The sequence below is a fragment of the Lobosporangium transversale genome (assembly GCF_002105155.1).
Source record: "Lobosporangium transversale strain NRRL 3116 chromosome Unknown BCR41scaffold_16, whole genome shotgun sequence".
Lineage (NCBI taxonomy): Eukaryota > Fungi > Mortierellomycota > Mortierellomycetes > Mortierellales > Mortierellaceae > Lobosporangium > Lobosporangium transversale.
In genome coordinates this window covers 545,453-565,356 of record NW_019028994.1, presented here as the reverse complement: position 1 = coordinate 565,356, position 19,904 = coordinate 545,453, and the positions used below count along the sequence as shown (strand labels likewise).

Here is a 19,904-nt window from a genome sequence, read left to right as displayed (position 1 = left end):
TTGCAGCTCCCAATTGACCAAGTCAGAGCTGCAGCCCCAAATTTCTCTATGTTGTCAAGGGTCACCCCTCTTTTTCCTCTTTGGGATGAATGGTTTACGGCCCAGGGGGCAAAGCCATCGATTTGGAGTTTGAACAGGTTCCAAAAGGACTGGCGCAAAGGCTGGAATCCTAATCTTAGGAACCAGTATATGCTCAAGCGAAGAATTATCTTTGCTACTCTGGCTGAGGTCCTGAAGACTGAAGGACCAACACTGAACGACAGAGTTATAAAGGCAAAAACGACAATGGATACTGCAATCAGGCAAGCTGGGTCCTCAAACGCGTACTTTAAGTCTATCCAAAAGAAGAAGGGCAAATAAAAAGCTATGGTTTTGATGTACTCTTCCAAAGTGCACCGCCGTACGAATTTTTTATACTCATGATAATATATATTTTTGAAAACAACACTTTATTCCGCAACTGGTTTAAAGGTTCTATACACATCTAACAACAGTGCTGCTTTTTCTTGCAAAAGCTTGCTACGAGGCGAGTCCACATTAACTGATTCCAGTTCAGTGAGAACCGTTCGGAGCTGTCGTTCTGACATCTCTAGCGTCGACTCTGGACGGTCAGTCTCTGTTGCAACTGAAACGACAGCAGCCGGTGCACGTTGCGAGGCCCTAGCTAACGCTTCTAACCGTTGCAATTCCGTGTTTTTGATCAGCCTGAGGTCACGACGCTTCAGCTGCTTGATCAGCGATGGTTCATGAAGCCCGAAAATCTCAAATATGCCACGCGTCACGGGTTTGCTGGACAAATCGCGTTTTAGCACTCCCTCTAGAAAGAGGATCTTGCGAGGACTCCCTTCATCGCCATCCTGATAAAGCTCACTGTCTTCCCGCTCCCTGAAAGTACAGAATGGACCCTCAAGAAAGAGCTCCTGGAGTTCGTGTATATTTTTGGTGGGACGTTCCCATGACACATAGTAGAACGCTAGGGCAGCAGGTGGACCTTCTAGGGAAGGTGAGGTCTGGCGACTTGCGCTTTTGTCGTTTTCCAATTCCTCACGAGCGCGTTTTTTGCCAGCAACTTGGCTGGTGGAAGAGGAAGCAGTGTTGTTAGAGGAAGACATAATTTAAGTAATATGAAAGCGGGTAGATCTAATGACGTGGTTTTGTGAGATAGATTAGTTAAAGAGGAATGAAAGAATGAGAAGCAAAATGAACTTCAATTTATTGTTCTCACCTTTCCTTTTGTCAGCTTCATCCTCATTCATTCCTGACATTACAAATCAACCTTTTCTTACATGGCGTGATCTCATTTGCGCCAATCAGCATTAAAGATGAAAAAAAAGGTGCCTAGGTATACAGTGCATTTCTTGGGACGCTGAATGCATGATACGTAAGTAGTAGTGCAATATAATCGATGGCCAGTGCACGTGATACCTAATAAATTTAGAATTAGTCTATTTGACAACCCCCCCTTAATTATTTTTCTCAATTTTTTTTCTTTTGCGTGACAACTCGGGTTGCCAAATAGTAAAATAGTAAAATATATACCTTATATTTTTTGAATACTTTCGAGTGTATTGGCAGCCAATTGGCTCGCTTGTTGCGAGTATTGTTGCAAGTCCGTCACGTATTGAAATGCCACCAGAACAATTCAATCATTAAAAATATAAGGTATCATGACCAAATGAAATTGCGATTTATACGTATGTTAAGTACACCAGTACAGGTCACTGCCTGAAAGGCAAATGTGGCTTGCTCTTGCAGACACTTCTCTGAAAAAATTCCCCAAGTCGAACACCGCGGGAGCTCTTTTTTTTTTCTTGGTCATTTGCGCCACAGGGAATAGCTTAGTTTTTCTATTTTTTTTTTTTTTAAAGATGAGAATGATGATAGGTATATTTCGTAGTGGTAACCGGATGAATAAATGAGATTGTGAAATGAGAGCAAGAAAAATAGTAGCATGCTTCACACGTAGGCCATTTTCCTGTGATCTGTAGGACTTTGCTTGAAAAAAAAAAAAAAAAAAAAAAAAAAGCTATTTTCTCTAGTGTAAATGACTTAGAAAAAAAAAAGCCTTTCCTAGCGGTGTGTTCGACTTGGAAATTTTTCATCAAATTTAAAAAAAGAGACCTCCAGCCAAAATGTCAAGTTTGGTCCCAGCCTGTGCATGTGCACATGAACTTCGTCCTCAGGCTGGTGACGAGCCTAGTGAACCCATCTGATACTGTATAAACACCTGAACACTGCCACATGCTATTGACTACTCTACGTCCCTTAAACAATATTCTTAGCATACATCTGAACTTTTGCAAGGGATGTGTCAATACTTCGACAAACATGTAGCATTTAATGGCTATATCACAGCCCTTGGATTGTGGAAGCGCTGAAATTATGCGGAAAACGAGAACCATTTGTGTTTTTACTAGCAACAAGCGTGGTTTCAAAAAGGTGTGCCTCCAAGGAACAAATCCTATATCCTTCATTGCTCAAAAGTAACAATCTTGTCTTTTCTGCACCCCAAAAGCTCGCCATAATCCTATTGAAGCGTTCAGAGGCATTATTTGCCTCATGATTTGAGGATTAGCAGACTTTCAGTCAAGTTTTATTGTTTTGAACAACACTGTCTATTCGAAGTAGTCCCTCTGGATGGCAGTTATTCAAGGGATGCTAATCAATTCCGCTAGATTGCGGTGAAATCAGAGCAGATTTGGAAAACCAACAAGCATCGAACAGTCGCCTTAACAAGTGAGCGAGGATCTCTATGGCGCGCACGGACCATGGGGGCGACTTTTCAAATTCTTTTTATAAAGAAATCCAAAGTCGTCCCCGGCTAAACATTTCACCGAGGTGGAGCAATGAAACGGATTCACAGTTTTGAACAGAACAGCTCCCATAGCTATGAATGAATGAATGGATACTTGAGTGGATCGGCAATGGCGATTGAAATAGCGCCTTTTGTGATGCAGATGTATAATACAAGTCTTTTATTGACTGTCCAAAATTTCGAGTTGATTTAGGTGACTACGACATATAAGCCCGAAATAACTTCGACTTGAGTTCATCGTAGCATATATGTCTGACTTGAGGATATTCGGTGACTTTGCCTGTGTGATTAGGAGGCTCTGCATTTTTATCAGCTTTATTTCCACCACAGATGTAGACAATTTGAAAGTCATTGCAGGGCTTTCCATCTCTTGTGACCGCAAACTTCTTGACGGTCTTTCTTTTCTTACTGCTCCCTTCACCATTCTTGTTATCACTACCCTCATCATTTCCCTTCTTTCTTTTCTTAACTCCGTTATTGGTTCCTTTGCCATCGCTCTGGTTGTTACCTCTCCCCCTATTGCTCTTTCCCTTGTTATTGCTGGTTATATTGTCGTTCTTGTCATCAGCAGGCTCTTCAGTCATAGTTGCTTGGTGAACACCACCAAATGCAACATCCAAATATTCCTCAATCTGGTTCTTGCCTGTGGTCTTCCTTTTCCAAAATGCCCTGTCAATGCATGCTGAGCGATTTGGGTCGTTATGGACCGTGAACGAACTAACCGACACTTGGATGAACATGTAGCCCAATATAAAATCGAATCGTGCATACGAGCCTCCGTTTATCAGGATCCTTTTGCCATCTTCTTCTACAGTTCCAAGCATCCTTGGTGGCTTTCCTAATAGCTCGTATCCCGAGATGTTGAAAATAGTATCCATCTTGTTTCCGCCTGCAAGATCTGTTGACTCGAATGTATGAGAATATCCTCTAATAAGCTCCCGAAATAGGGCCTCTTGAAATTGGCTCCCATCAAAATTACCAGAAGCAAGTACACTTCGAAGAGAATCTGGCAATGGGATGACTCTGTATAAATTCAATATCGCTCTTTGTGCAGGGTAATTAATGGGACGGTATTCAGGCACATTTCTCTCGTTAGTCGACCGATAAACCATCCCCGTATCAAGGAACTCCCATCCAAAAGTTCCCGGTTGTGAGCCCTGACGTCCAGGTAAGAACATTTTTGTCAGCGCTTGGATAGTTATTTCCTTCCAGATTCCTTCGAGCTTGTTCAAATGAGCCGATATTTCATTGGAATAGGAATCGAAGCATTTTCTGTCGTATGCTTCTAAACCGTCGTCGATCTGTTCCACCGTGAGCTGTCCTCCTTTTATGAGCATAATTGATTTGGCGAATCTGACCAAATCACGTGGCACTCGGTTGATAATCCCGATAATTGCGTTCATGCGGCTCATGAGGCTCTTTTGAGATGTCAAATCGAAGGGAGCAATGGTAATTTTGAATAGTTTTTCGAATGTATCTTGTGATAAAGGTTCGACATAAACGAGATATTCGTCTGGATCCCTGAGGATGGTCCTTTCAAACTTGCCATGCGCAGTGCCCGTAAACACAACACATACTCCACCACCATTTGTTAACCAAGTGTTGAAGCTATCCAGATTAGACAGGACAGGAAACCTATCTGTTGCTGCTTTGTCACCATAAAACAAAGAACCATGCTCATCGACGATGAAGAGAGTCTTTTGACGTCCTCGTTGGAATAAGCATATTATATGCCTAGCAATAGTTGAAATAAGTGATCCACTGCTTTCAAGGTTTGCCATGATGGAGAGTTCTTCTGCAGTCAAGATATCCTTATTGAGATCTAGGAAGATCTGACAAATTATTGCTGATGCGTCATCTTCCGCCCTACAGACAGAAAAGTTCTTTGCATCAGGGATGTAAAGAACTTGCCAGCCGTGAGCATATGCCTTAGCGGCAAGAAACCAGGTTATATAGGACTTCCCGACTCCCATGGGGCCAGACAAACATTTTGTAAACGGAAACTTAGACTCGGTCATCGCTTCCCATAATTCCATCATCTGCTCGGTAACAAGGAGATTCTGACTAGCTAATCCAAAGAACTTTGGGCTACGACCAAGGCTTCTTATCTCGACCTCTTCGCCTACCTTAACATCCTTCAGTGATGAGAAATTCAAGCGACTTTCCGGCTGGAGGCTGGTCTCATTGAGCATATCTATCATGAACTTGGGTAAAGATACTGTCTGCCCATTGGCTAAAGTATAAACTTCTGGGGATTCCGAGGGGCGAAGGCGCTTTGTAAAGTGCTCTTTGAGCATAAAAGAATAGCGAGACTGACGTGAGTATGAAATAAACAAACTTCCTCAAGAATCATCAAAACTATGAGCGGGATGAACTCACCTTCTGAACCTCCGTCTTCTATGTCTTCTAGGCTCCTTTTTGGACTTCTTGGGGCTGTTTAAATCCACGCAATAAACAAACAAGAGGATAGTTAGATAGGGCCTTGATAAAAGTACTTGTATGCGATAGGGCAGTGGGGAGCCGAAATAAGCCCAAGTAAAAAGACTCGCGAGAGGACAGTGAGAGTCAGAGTATAGGCACGAACCATGGGGCGACTTTTCAAATTCTTTTTATAAAGAAATCCAAAGCCGCCCCTGGTTAGATAGTTTAGCCATGATACATCTCAAACATAAAGAGCTGTTTTGAATTACATCAATGACGTCATGAATGACAATAAGCTTCGTCAATTAAAAATATCAACAGCCATCAGTCCATCAAGAGCTAAATACATACCTGGCGGCGGCAGCTTGACAATGATGTGAATGCGACCTTTTGCTGCACCTTTTGGAAAATAAGTGCTGAGTTCTTCAAGTTCATCGAGCACTACAAGCGATTCTTCGGATAATGTTTCCAATCCTTTCTTCGTTGTGCCGCCGGGGATGAGCTTGAGAGTGAGCTTCTCCGGTGGGATATCACCAAATCTAGCAGGCGAATAGATGGCTTGCTTGAGTTCGCCGACTGAACGATCAGAAGGGATATTTGCAGGAAAAGACGTTGCTTCTCCACCAACAATACAATAAATCCTTAGGTTGGTTGGCTCTTTCTCAACCTCTCTTTCTCTTTCAGTCGAACCACGTCTAGATGGACCATTTGGTGTTGTTGTTCCGCTTCCCATTGTGATTTCAAAACTGTTTAAAAACAAGGGTGTAAATGGACGGAGGACAGAAAACAGGACAAGTTTGATCAAATTGTTAAGTATGGTAAGTCAGTAGCAGGATGGTTCAAAATTGTGACAATGTAAGCTGTGGAGATGAAGATGAGGGAGGAAAAGAAAAAAAGAAAAAAAGAAAAAAAGAAAAAAGAAAAAAAAAAAAAAAAAAAGGAAGGAAAGGAAAGGAAAGGCAATGAATGAAAGCTTGGAATAAATGAAAAAGGAAGAGGAGAAGATATGTGAAGGGAGCAAAACTGGGGGGAAATAAGAAAAAAGTGAAAAGAGGATAAAGGAAGAAAAGGAAGAGGAGAGTGCAAAAATGAAGTGAAGCAAGTTAAAGAAAGGAGCGACAATTGATAAATTTGTTCCTTTATTTCAAGGTTGGGCTATGCTGTGTGTGTGAGAAATTTTTTTTTCTTGTTGCACAAGACGCCATGCGATTAAAGATTAAATTGGCCCCCAAGTGTGACATAACATGTATTATTTAAATACACAAACACTATTCATCTCTTTAACTCTCTTGTTTTCACCACACAATCGAAAGTGTGCACATCCACTCTTCACCTTACATTCATCCCACTATGAGCATGTCTAATACCTCATTCCAAGAACAAGAAGCTGTTGCTCATATTGTAAGTGTTCAGACGCGAACAATAATTTTTTGTATCAGTGCTTTCTTGGTGATATCTAAGCAAAATTATGCTTTAGAGAAAACCCTTGACGCGTCAAACTTTAGGAAGGATGGGGAGAATGACAGCAAAGAAAGAAAAGATGGCAATGAAGAAAAAGAGGAGGATGATCAAGTAGATATCCCAGCAATTATATTAGTTGCCCCATAAAGTCTAGTTCATTGCTTGAGAGTAATAAAGAAAAAACTTGGCATTTGGACGTTAAGAATGGACTCAATAATATTGGTTTTGTGCAAGCCTGAGGGCGAAGTTCATGTGCACATGCACGCGCCGAAAGGCAAACGTGGCATGCTCCTGCAGACACTTCTCTGGGACCAAACGTGACATTTTGGCTGGAGGTCTAAAAAATTTCTAAGTTGAACACACCACAGGAAAGGCTCTTTTTTTTTATTTTTTTTTTTATTTCCAAGTCATTTACACCACAGGGAGCTTTTTTTTTTTTTTAAGATGAGAATGATGGGAGGTAAATTTCGTAATGAATAAATGAGGTTGTGAAATGAGAGCAAGAAAAACAATAGCATGCTTCACATGTAGGCCATTTTCTTGTGATCTGCAAACTTTGCTTAAAAAAAAATGACAAAAAAAAAAGAGCCTTTCCTGCGGTGTTTTCGACTTAGAAATTTAACCAAAATGTCAAGTCCCAGCCTGTGAGAGAAGAGCAAGCCACATCTGCCTTCCAGCACGTGCATGTGCACATGAACTTCGTCCGCAGGCTACGGTTGGAGCTGAATGTAAAAATTGCTCCAATGGGGACATCGCGACCCAAGGTTTAAAACTTTTTTTTTTTTTTTTATTTGCCTCCTTTTTCTTTTATCTTTTTTTCTTTTCATTCATCTTTCTCATTCTATCATTCTAATTAGCTACTTCATTTTCTCCAATTTATTCAACTGTATTACTTGTATTTTTTTTTTCCCTTTGTTTTCAAGCTCTTAATCATGGCACCAGTGACTGATATTCTACCATTTGTGACGCCATTGACCGATCCAGCGTTGACAGAGGCCGATTTTTCTATTGCAGTCGATAATTGGAACGAAAGCCTTAGCAGGATTCTCAAACACAACAACAAAACCTTTTGGGTTGAATTATTAAAGAACGATAGTCTCGTTCACTTCCTTAATTCATTCTTGGGTGAATATGCGAGCTTTCGTGGCAATAAGAACGATATCTGGGTCATGGAACTACAGGAGGTTGTTCGTCGAACCTATATGATCTACCGTCGACTATCAGACACCATAACCGCGCCTGAAGCAGTTGCTGCTGCTGCTCGATTGCTTGCGGATCAGGATCAGGATCAAGGTCAAGGTCAAAATCAAGCTCAGGATCAAGATCAGGATATCAAATACGGTCCAGGATCAGCTCTTTTGGATCGAGGGATTATCTCTACATCTGTGCTCATGGACCTTTCCGGGATCTATGGAAGCTCCGATCCAGAGGGCGTCTCCAAACTTGTTAGCATTTTTCTCCAAAATATTCCCGATCTCATTGGCGATTTTAGGGCGTCAACAGGCACAGTGGTTCAGATCATTCGTAAAGTACAAAAACGATTTGAAAAGGGCGTCAGTGGAAGTGCTGCCGGAAAGGGCAAGGGAAAGGGCAAAGGCAAGGGAATATCCCCTTCAGTATCACCTGAACCTTATCCATCGGAAATGGATGAAGAAAAGTTTGTAGAGATTATGCAGTATACGAGCGCATTATCCAACATTGCCTACGCCCTTTCCTCAGTCTCTGCTGTTAGTCCTACTTTAGCAATAGAATTGCTCCAGCACCCTACATTTTTACAATGCTTAACAGGCTGTTACAACTACACCCTCCCTGTTCTTAGCAAGACATTAATTGATAACCAAACAGCAGGCGTCATCAACCCTCGCCCTGTTCTCAATTTCTTGCGGATCAAGATGCTTTCTGTTGTCAACAACATATTGGATGGTATCTATAAACAACATCTTGTCACTTCTACGTCATCACCGGACGACGAAAGTGCTACTGCAGAATTGACTGATAGTCTTTGCGGAGTCATTGTTGATCTGTATGAACAATCACCATTACAGGAGGATATGTCTCCTATGTACGATGCTCCTTCGATTCTGGATCTTGAGATTCAATTTAGTATCTCTGAAAAACTATCAGACATCAATGTGGAAAGATGTAGGGGGGAAAATGACCGACTTGGTCATTGGATCGTAGTACTGAACGACCTCCGACGTTTCAACCTGGCGACGGAGAACTATGTTTATGAACACAACATGCGAAAATCTGAAAAGATGGCTCGAGAAATGTCAGGACTGTACATCAATGACGACTTTAATCGATCCAGTGCAAATACAGTGTCAAATGATAGCACTCCAAGGATTAATGTCACCCCTATGACGACTGATCAGGAAGACGACTATGTTAAGCGTACTATGTTAATTTCCCAGCTACAAGACTTGTTCCCTGACCTTGGTGATGGCTTTCTGGAAGCATGTCTTATCACATTTAAAGATAATGTTGAGACTGTGACCATGCGACTTTTAGAAGAAAACCTTCCTAGTGATCTGGCTACTATGGATCGGTCGACAGCGAGGTATGTGTATAAACACCTTTTAATGCCTTATAGTTTGAGATCGCACGATTTTAGTTCCATCTTTTTCTTTCTGTTGACATTTATTCAATCACATCCTTGTTATAGATCCATGCCTCATCGTGTAGAATCAGCCCCGATACCGATACCAGTTGTTAAGTCTTCTGTAGTTCCTGTGCAGGAAGACATTTTATCTTTGCGTAGAAACATCTTTGATGGAGATGAGTTTGACGTGTTTTCAGGAAAAGTCCTTGACAGATCCAAGGTCTCGCGTGGAAAGAAAGGGTAAGTCAAAAAAAAAAAAAAAAAAAAAAAAAAAAAAAAAAATTCCAGCGCATTTTGTTCTCTCTAGGATTATTATTACATTCGCTTTATGACTGTATCAAGCCTGAATAGAGGAAACAGTAAGCTGATCATGTTGTACCCGATTGATTTCTTAATGTTGCATGAATTTAGGCCAAAAGATGCCGAGATCATATTGGATGACAAGTCTTTTGTTGATCAACACAAGAGCGCTATCCTTCAGGCTGTGGATATGATGTACGATGATGAATATGATGACACGTACGACTCGATGGGTCTGAATAATACTAGTGCAGACTTTAAACTGGTGGACGATGATATTGACGCCAAGACTGACGAAGGCGTCCCTAAGCCCAGCCTCGCAATAGTAAGAATGAACAATGAAAACAAAGGCGCGCGTATATACTTTTGGAGATGGGACAGACCCAAGCTCTAATGTCGCAAAGGTGTATACCATACTGATATATAACTCTCTATTATTTCTGATTTGGTATCTAATTCTACAGGCTGCTGATCCATCAATCGAGCATGAGGAAGCGTTGATCAACATGTACATGGGCCAGAAGGATGTGTTCAATCGCAGTACTGAGGCGCGTCGCTCCAAGAAGAGACAGGAGCTTCGTAATTTGACCAAGATGAGTGATGAGCAGCTTGAAGGCTGGGCCATTATGTTTGGTCGCAATGTAAGCTTTTCTTTTCTTTTCTTTTTTTTTTTTAAAACAAAAAAAAAAAAAAAAAAAAAAAAAAAGTCTACTCTACGCTTACTCATTACCTATTGTCTATTGTCTATTTGTCTATTACTTTTGATGACAAAATTTAGCCTCGTAAAGAAGAGATTGCACAAAAGTATGAGTTTGATGGTCGACAGAAAGAGATTGAAGGAATGGAGCCAGTTGACAAGCGCCGTGGAGGTCGACTTCCATTTGTGGAGAAGAGTGATACCCAAGGTAGACCACAGAAGCAACAGCAGCAACAACAATTTTCGCAAAAGAAGCCGCAGCAGAACAAAGGATCTCATGGATCAAAACCTTCTTCTCAGCAGCCATCAGGGTCCCCATCTGCACGCCCCAGCAATGGCCAGCAACAACAACAACAACAGTCACAGCATCAGAAACAACAAGGACAAGGACAAGGTAGTCAGAGCAACAATAAAAGTAAGGACAACCCGCGTGACCGTGCCCAAAATGAGCGCCAGAAAGCATCCAAGGCTAATCATAACCGTCGAAACCAACACGCCAAGAAGATGGCAATCACGAATCCATAGAAGAAGAAAAGAAAAGAAAAGAAAAGAGAAGAAAAGCAGAAAAAAGAGAAATAGATTACTACTAGTTCACGTTGTTGTACTATATAATTGAAATTGACAGAGTTTTTATTTATTTATTTAGAGAGACATGCATTTTGTGAAGTATGGCTTTGTGAAGGCACTCTAATACGTTTAAACTCTCTGTCCTCATTAGACCCGCCACAATACAGTTTAATCCATGATGAATGATCATAGCAGCTTATTCCTTGATGGGTAGCTGTTCTATTAATATAGTATGGCTATTGCTTCATGGTACTGAAGTACTCACAAGCAAAAAAAAAAAAAAAAAAAAAAAACTCGGTATTGGGCAAACCAATTTACTTTTGTGCAATTTGTTTAAATTTTTGTTTATTTAATTCATTTCCGGATATCACGTCCAACTCGATACGATACAGATTCGAGGCGGTTCTCGATTTGCTCATGGATTTAAACTCTTACACAGCAGTACATAGGTAGGCATTCTTCCCAGACGCTTGCGATATATACGATAAGCCTTGAAAGGCGCGGGTTCAAATTGTATTGAAAAGCAATGCTTGGGTTTTCCTGTTGAAAAGCAATGTGCTCTCCTACCCAAAGATGGAGCGCGTAATTTTTTTTACACAAACAACTTGTTATCCACGTGATTTAACAACATTGTTTTAGCCCCGACTGGATTCCAGCATTTGTTTGCTTTTGGTTTATGGTACAACGAGAGTCAAAAGAATAAGGAACATGAACAATTGTTGCCATGTCCAGTAAACGAGAAAAAAGAAGAGGAAAATTGGTCGATGGAGGTATTACGAGTGCATTTTAGAATTACTCTGCAGTTCGATCGGACCTTCTGTCCTTTTTTCCTTTTTTTTTTTTTTTTTTTTTTGTCTTAGTGGCCAATGCGAATGTTGTCCAATCAATGAAAGATAAAATTACCTTGGATCGAGTAATCTTTTGAAGAAAAAAAAAAAAAAAAAAAAAAAAAAAAAAATAGGGGTGTGTATAAGATGTGTTGACTAGAGTGGCTGCATCAAACACTACGTTCAATCATACGGACGATAGCGAGCTGATTACAAGTTTGGGCAAATCAAGTTACTGCGTCCAGTTTTGATACATGAGCAAAGAGAATTTTTTTTTTTTTTTCCTTTCGCCCCGCCGGTTTAGTGTGTCATCGATAGGAGAAGGTCATTTAGCACAACAGCCTTACGTGGGCAGCCTGGAACATTAGCAATCCAATTCAAGGAACGTTGTAAAACGTCCATGGCGAAGGAAAAAAAAGGAAGACCACCATGCCATCGTATTATGCAAAAGTCAATGCTGAACTAGAAACAATATTCCCGACTTTTTTTTTTTTTTTTTTTTTTTTTTACCCTTTATTCTTTTCATCCCTTCAAACTGCTTGCATCCTTTACCTCTCTCCATTCTCATTTGCATTTGCATTCACATTCACATTCTCTTTTACACTTGGATTCTTTTTTACATATTTTAGTTTAGGAATTGGACAGAAACCAACGGACGTTTTCTTCATTTCTTTTGGCACACCGCATTCACAAGCACGTTATTCATAAACAGACCAAACTTTTCTATCCTCCCCCTCTTTCCCCACACCTTCTCTTTACTTGGTAATTGCTCTCTTTTTTTTTTTTTTAAAAAAAAAAGGTATGTGCGTCAGGGTTCATCGATAGTCCCCCTCGGCTTTTTCTTCCTTTCAGAAAGAAAAATAGCTCAGTATAGACATAGACAAGGCAGACATGATTGATACACACTTATAATTCGATCTGATCAATTTTTATTTATTCTTCCCATCCACACATTTGCCCCTCTTTGCAAACACATTGATTGTACAACCATGCAATCATGTACATGTAACATGTAAATACATTCATCCATCCACATCACAAAAAAAAAAAAAAAAAAATTTGGTCTTGTGGGGTGTGTTTGCAATAGAGAATTACCAAAATTAGTTTTCGTGGTATTTTGATTCGATCAGATCAGGAGAGGGGCGGAGCAAAAAGCAAAGAAGAAAGAATTGTGTTTGTGCTTTGCCAGGGACAGAAAAAGGAAAAAACGAGAGAGAGGTATATACATAATGCAAAAGTAAAAAATAGGGGGTAAACACTGTAATAGGGCTACATGTCGTCCACCCTACCTTTTTACTCCATCTTGTATCCATTACATTTGATTTGGGTTATTCTTTCCTCGATCTTTAATATCTTTAAATCAGACCCTAAAACTCTCTTTAAAGAACTAAAATAAAAAAAAAAAAGACGCCACGAGTATATCCAAGTGTAGGAAGAAATATGATCCGTTGCAACTTTCTGTTCAACCTATGAGACCGGACAAAGTTTCGCTTTTCACTTTTTACTTTTTACTTTTTACTATCAACGCCTTGGGCTGATTACGTGGGTTAGACTGTCCTCAGGTCCTTGTTTGTTTATGCGCGCTTTTTTTTTTTTTTTTTTTTTTTTTTTTTTCCTTCCTGCAGACCAAGTCTTTTTTATGAAAAGCTTGGAATGCTGAATCAATTCATCTTTCAGCCTTATGAATGGCTGGTATTTCCACTGGGGGTCGAGAAGGAAGGGGAGGGGGGATGTTTATGTGTTTAGATGTGGCAAACTTAGGGGAAGTTTTGCATGGAATTTGTTTATCCTTTTTAAACATATGCATATACACTGCACTGCATTAGAGTGTCTCCCTTCTCCTTTCCTTTGTACGGATCTTTGTATGACTCGAATAGTCTTTTTGTTACTACCCTGTTTTCTACTCTCATCATGCACATGTTTGTTGTCTTGGGGATGGCTACTCTCATATAAAAAGAAGGAATAAAGAAACGGATTGACCTTTTTCCTCTTTTAATCACCTTTTTTTTTTTTCCATTAATTTTTTTTTTTTATTATTATTATTATTTCTAATATCATTTAATATTAATTGCATATTAGCAAGCATGCTACAACATCAATGCATTGACCATCAGCAACCTCTTTTGCCCAGAAGAGTGTTGACGGACCAACAACATCTCACAGACTGTTCTTTAGAGGTACACAAGATAACATCAGAGGTACATGGCGATGGCATTGTTGATGCTGTTGATGTTGATGCTGATGGTAGCACTGATGGTGATGGCGATGGTGATGGGCATACCAATCATAAAAGCACCATCAACATGAGCACGAATATCAACAGCAATATCAGCACAAGCATCACGCCAATTCCTCTCAGTAGTACAAATGAGGTCGCGTGCAGCAAATCTCGTTCCTTGGATCTTCTTTTCACCAAAAACAACATCAACATCAATAGTAATAATAACACTAGTCATAATAGTAATATTAATGTTAATAACAACAATAACAACAACAACAACGAGAGCATCAATCACCACAGCAATGATTCCAATCATTCTCGTATAAATCCTGAGCAGAATCAAGTAAGTTTCGTTTCCTTTCTTATCCAGCAAATTCTCGGTCAGATAGAAATGGAAAGGAAGACGAAAGAGCTGCAGATAAAATTAAAAAGTGATAAAATATAAATGTATCATCAATCCACTTTATATATATATATATATATATGTATAATATATCTTTTACATGTATATTTTTTACATTCCGACTCATTCCTGCCACGTTTAATCCTAATATGGGAGCATTTGTCATGATGGATAACAACATTTGAGATTGGGCTCCACCTCTTTTTTGATTTGATTTGTTCAAACCTACATCTGGACAATGGCAATGCGGACAATCTTCTTCAAATCAAACTACATATGATGATAAAGCACCTTCAGTCTCAAACACTTAAAGAGAAACTCACTTTACTATTCCCGCCATTAACAGTCTCGAAGTCTCGAACACATTGGATCCATCCTTCAACTGCACATATAACAATCCTTTGATCACCCAATCGAAACTTTACAATCCTCATCACCCCTTTCCGTGGATATGAAAATAAAAGGAGGATACCGTTTACGGTTTAGAGTGAATGGGAAGACAAGAGGCGAAGAGTCTGTGGTTAAACGATCTGTTCTACATGGGATGAAACTTCCTTTGGTTATTTTGCATTATTTGTTGTGCTTTGGATGTTTGCGTGCATGTGCATGTGTACACTTTCTCCTTCCATTTTTCCATCTTGTCCTCCCTCAATGTTCAAAAACGTCATTTTACACATACCCTTGCTCAACATCCACTCTTCTTTTTTTTTTTTTTTTTTTTTTTTTTGCTCGTGTGATCTATAATGCTGAATCTGTGCTGTTATATTTATTCCATTCGATTGTTTGTTTGATAATTGGATCGGACTGGAGTCCTATCCTTACAGTCCTTACAGTCCTAGCCTCTTCCCTTTAAACTTTTTTTTATTTTTTTATTTTACCACTCAATCTCTCTCTCTCTCTTTATCCAAGAATTTGTTTAAAAATAAAAATATTAATAAAACGAACAAATATAAAACATTGTACGTGCGCATAGGATCTCTCTCAGACAAAGTCACCCCACGGCCCTCTTCCCCAGTTATTGAATCCAACTCAGCACTCGACGGAGAATCCTCAGGATCAATGCCAGCAGTTACTTCAATCTCAGCTATCGATCATGACTGAGCAACAACAGCAACACGAGCCAATGCAACATCTACATCACCCTAATCAACATAATTCACAAGAGCCTTTTTATAATAATCTCCAAAACAACTGCCACTGCCACCGTCAGATCACGCCTTCGAATCCTGCGGCTCTTCCCTTTTGGGCCACAGCTCAGGCCTTTTTACTACCACCATTCCTCCTTACCTCATCTTCTTCTCCAACCTCTTCCACCTCCACCTCCACCTCCACTACTTCTTCCTCCCCTATTTCTTCATTCTCTCCCGCTTCTTCTCTTTCTTCTCCCTCTCCTTGTTTTCGACCATCCAACATCACCCTCGTTTCTTCCTCTTCTCAGTCTCAACCTCAGTCTCAACTTCAGTCTCAGTCTCATTCCATCCCCATCATCCATACTTGTCCTACCCTCTCCACTCCCCCTCCTCGGACCTCTTATACCCGCAAGTGTGAAACCATCAATTCGTCCGACCTTCCCTCAGCCCTCTCCCAAAATTCCTCTTCATCCTCAAACAACCCTCTGTGCCCATCTCCTGCGCCCAGGCTCTCACTTTTATCACAAGGCCCTCCTCGGAATAACCCTATCGGCAATCCCAAGGGCTCGGTGTCGACTCTTACTCCTCTACCTGCTCCCACTCCATCTCCATTTCTTCTCACTCCACGCTTTTCTATCTCTCCTCATCCTTCGAGAAGTCCTTCGCCCTCTACTGCCAGCTTAACCACTAGCACCACATTTTGCTCGGTCTATTCTCAACGGTTCTTGCCCCCTCCTATAACTAGACGTGTCAGCAGTAGTGATAGTCTTCGGAGTGCACTTAATCTCTTTGCTACACAAGAACTTCAACTGCAACGACAACAACAACAACAACAACAGAAGCTACAAAGGCAACAATCCTTCTCCTCTTTCTTTGAGGCAACTGATTTGGACATGGTCCGACAACGCTCTCAATCCACATCCTCTTTGAACGTGCTGGCAAAATCACCCACTTGTCTCACATCCTCACTTTCCACCTCCGTTGCTCTCTATGATCAGCAACAACCACCTAGAACCCTCCAGGATATTCTTCTCTTGGCCCAATCACATTACATCTCTCATCGTTATGTGCCCGCGCTCACTTTGTATAAACTAGCTGCAGAAAAGCACCATTCCTTACCGGCTTGTGGCTCTCTCTATGCGCTCTATACCTCGACCTCGAACGTACCCGGCCTAGTCAAGAGTGACGTCAAGGCTGTTCAGATCTTACTTCATGCACTTCGAATCTGGTCTGCTAGACGATGGTCTTTAGCATCGTCATTATCCTCATCATCGTCATTAGCGTCTTTGACTGTCAATCAGTCTAGTCGGTCAAGACGATCTAAAATCCAAGATGATCATGATGAACTAGAAGAATACTTTGCTCAACCTCGACGACCAACCAGAACAGAGCAAAAGCATGCAATGACGACTTGTAAAAAAAAACAAGGCTCTATACCAATCCGCACTAGTCCATCTTCTAAAGGATCAATCGAGATTGCAACCTCTGCTGAGAGTGAATACAGAAACCCAATGTCGCACCTGGATAATCAAAACAGTTTCAAATTAGCCATTACAACATCACCAACAGAAGAAGATAGCGACAACAACGAAGATGAGGATTGTGAAGACTGTGAAGACTGTGAGGAGTGCAATGGTAACAATCATGAAGAAGATAATGAGGAAGAGGAGGAAGAATACGATGAGCTTGAGAAGGAAGAAGAAGCAAGGAGAATCGGTCTAGCAACCCCAGAGATTGAGGATCTGATCCAAAAGTTATGTTTGATGATCCAGAAAAGAGCCTTGGGTCTTGACGAGCCTGTTTTGGTCGAAGCTGTGAGCACTTTACGTAATATCGAGCGTAGATTGAACAAAGAGGCAGAAGCATGGAAACAGGAATTGGCTGCATCAAAGTCCTTGTTCTCCTCTTCTCTTTCGGGAAATGGCGGTCACAACAATGGAAATACAGGAGCCTTCAACTCTTCTTTCACACCAACTGATTTGCTGCTTACTCAAGGCATTGACCTCTCCTTCTTGAACGTTAATGATGATGAGAACGATGTTCTTGCTGATGGCAATGATGCAGCTGTGACTGTACCACTCGTTCGCGCTCAATCAGTTGGATATCGTCAACAGAAGCAAAAGCTCTCTCCACCTGCAAGAGCTTCTACTCACCCCATGGCTCGAAATAACATCAAGGCTGCTGCTGTTGATGGCGCTATTAGGAAGAATAACAATAATAGCAACATTGTCAATCCTGCAATCCAGGATTTATCTGTAGAAGAGCGAGAAAAAGACCAAGTTTTGTGCCGGGCTCTTCGGATACGAATCATGTTTACACTCGGATGGGTTCATCAACAAAAGGGTGAGTACCACTACGGTGCTCAAGCATATGGTGTCTGCAGTGAAATTCCTACTCCTACCTCCGCAAACAAGAGATTATTGAGTGTTCTCCAACAGCAAGCATTGGTCCACAAAAAAACCTGTTTTGATCTTCAAAAAAAGATGCAGCAGGAGCATCAGGAGCAGCAGGAGCAACTTCGACGACAACAGGAACAGCTAGAACAAGAAAGAAAAGCCAAGGTTGCACAGCCAACCGAGATCCAAGGATCCAAAAAACACCATCATCCTCAGCCATTATCGCCAAATGAACCGGCTTTGTACGCTTCTTCCACCTATACCAATTCTTCTACAGAGTCAACCTCAACTGCCACCACGTCTTACCCAGGGATCTCTAGCCCATCATCCCTTTCCTCAAGCACTTCTGACTCGGGCACGCTCTCGATGCGAGCCTCAGGCGCCATTTCTAGTATTTCAGCTGCTGTATGGAAATCTGGGTTTTTCAAGTTGGGAGAAGAAAAGAAGAAATCATCTATTCCGGCCACGGCCCTTGCTGAGGCCCCTTCTACTCCTCTAGATCCAAAGTTGCATCGTAGCAAGAGTCTGACCTTGGGTCGTCATAAAACAAGGGCAACAGAGCCAACAGAGGCGCAGCCAAAGGAGGTGAAGGATGCTTATCACCATCATTCCAAGTCACAACAACGACCCAAGAGTTATCATTCTCATCAACAACATCAACATCAACATCGTCACCATCGCCATCGTCATTGTTCTACTACTACTCCTTCTTCTAAATCTTCTTCAGCACCGACAGCGGTGACTCTGACCATGTCGGGACATCAAAAGAAGGCTGTTGAATGTGGACATTGTGGTCAGACCCGAATCTTGATGCCATTGTGTGTTTGTAAGAAAGTACGGTATTGTAATGGAGAGTGTCGAGTGGCGGATCTGGAGAGACATCGAGAGACGGGTTGTCATGCAGCCAAGATGAGAAGTGGGGGGTCTAGTATCGGTAGTATGAATGACATCAATAGCATCAATGGGACCGATGGTGTCAATGGTGTCTGTGTTGGTCTGGCTGCCACCTCTGGAGTGACACTATAAAAATAAAAAAAATTAAAAAAAAAAAAAAAAGATGCATTCAAAATCTGTGTATAATTGTAAAAAAATAATTTTTTTTTTAAAACTGCTTTGCTAATGAAGTTTGCAACCAAACGTCTAGGCTCTTGGTCACTGTAACAGCCGTAACGGTATTTAAAAAGATTTTGCACCCGCATAAAATATTATTTGAAATAGAGAAAAAAAAAAACCATATTTGTTTGCAATATCCGATAATGGTGGTGTAGGTAACACATTAACATGGATAAAGATTTTGACTCTGGAAGGATGATGCACTTTTACGACCAACTGATAAGCTCTCCAAACAGCCGATTTTTCGCCTCCTGGAGCATATAATACAAAGATGCATTTTCAATCTGGGATACAACAAGGCTAGGAGCATTGATTCACATATTGACAGACCATACATGGGGAGTTCGCTGCGTAGTGTACTCGCCAAGCGGAGATCGTATTGCTTCATCGAGTTGGGGTACAGTCAAAGGATTGCGATATACCACAGTAGTTCCTCTATTCCTCTGCGAGTACTGAACGCAGTAAAAAGTGAGCGCTGTTACATAGCCATAGCACAGGGTGAATATTGTACAGGAGAGGGTAGTTTCGCCATGTAGTCAGCGAATGGCCCTTGGGAATTCATCAATTAAAACTATAGTGATTAATTTAGAATCGGGAGTAGAACTGCATATGCTTAAAGGGGATACAAAAAGGACTACTGAGGTAGCTTGTTTGCCTGTTGGGAAATGAGGAAGCTGCTCGTGTTGTATTTTCGACCAAGTCATGAATGTACGCTGAAGTAAGTTGCATGTCATGATGAATGTGTTGCATGTTTTGCATGTTGTCGAAATAGAGTTTGATTGTTCTGCAAGAGGCTGTTGCTTTGATGGTTTGAATGCACATGTTTCAATTTGGTGGCGCACTTGCCAAGACAAGGCAAACGAGACAAGACAAGACAGGACAAGAACGAGCTTGATGCACAGTTCTGCAGGTCTAAGAAAGTGGGCAGAAAAAGGCGATCCCCGGCAAGCA

At 41.1% G+C, this 19,904-nt stretch overlaps 5 protein-coding genes across 5 annotated transcripts; 2 read left to right on the top strand and 3 right to left on the bottom strand.

Annotated features, from left to right (window-relative positions):
* Window positions 1–2,135: 2,135 nt before the first annotated feature.
* BCR41DRAFT_386175 (hypothetical protein) lies at window positions 2,136–2,793 on the bottom strand (the record flags this gene model as incomplete). Its single annotated transcript, XM_022027767.1, has 1 exon — window positions 2,136–2,793. The coding sequence occupies exon 1, from the start codon at window positions 2,472–2,474 to the stop codon at window positions 2,136–2,138; it is 339 nt and encodes a 112-aa protein (XP_021881948.1). The 5' UTR covers window positions 2,475–2,793.
* A 129-nt stretch (window positions 2,794–2,922) lies between these two features.
* Window positions 2,923–5,292, bottom strand: BCR41DRAFT_50421 (hypothetical protein). Its single transcript, XM_022030881.1, has 2 exons — window positions 5,195–5,292; window positions 2,923–5,102 (listed from the first exon to the last, which is right to left on the bottom strand). The coding sequence occupies exon 2, from the start codon at window positions 5,014–5,016 to the stop codon at window positions 3,013–3,015; it is 2,004 nt and encodes a 667-aa protein (XP_021881947.1). The 5' UTR covers window positions 5,017–5,102; window positions 5,195–5,292; the 3' UTR covers window positions 2,923–3,012.
* On the bottom strand, window positions 5,068–5,609 carry BCR41DRAFT_352717 (hypothetical protein; the record flags this gene model as incomplete). The annotated part of the gene is made up of 3 exons (XM_022024000.1): window positions 5,068–5,102; window positions 5,195–5,420; window positions 5,588–5,609. Coding segments are annotated over 2 exons (157 nt in total), but the record flags the coding sequence as incomplete, so codon positions are not given.
* A 947-nt stretch (window positions 5,610–6,556) lies between these two features.
* Window positions 6,557–10,877, top strand: BCR41DRAFT_352713 (hypothetical protein). Its single transcript, XM_022023999.1, has 6 exons — window positions 6,557–6,637; window positions 7,621–9,257; window positions 9,363–9,539; window positions 9,711–9,924; window positions 10,064–10,240; window positions 10,378–10,877. The coding sequence occupies exons 1-6, from the start codon at window positions 6,587–6,589 to the stop codon at window positions 10,819–10,821; spliced, it is 2,700 nt and encodes an 899-aa protein (XP_021881945.1). The 5' UTR covers window positions 6,557–6,586; the 3' UTR covers window positions 10,822–10,877.
* A 2,834-nt stretch (window positions 10,878–13,711) lies between these two features.
* BCR41DRAFT_352709 (hypothetical protein) lies at window positions 13,712–18,887 on the top strand. Its single transcript, XM_022023998.1, has 2 exons — window positions 13,712–14,254; window positions 15,288–18,887. The coding sequence occupies exons 1-2, from the start codon at window positions 13,775–13,777 to the stop codon at window positions 18,864–18,866; spliced, it is 4,059 nt and encodes a 1,352-aa protein (XP_021881944.1). The 5' UTR covers window positions 13,712–13,774; the 3' UTR covers window positions 18,867–18,887.
* The last annotated feature ends 1,017 nt before the right edge of the window (window positions 18,888–19,904 follow it).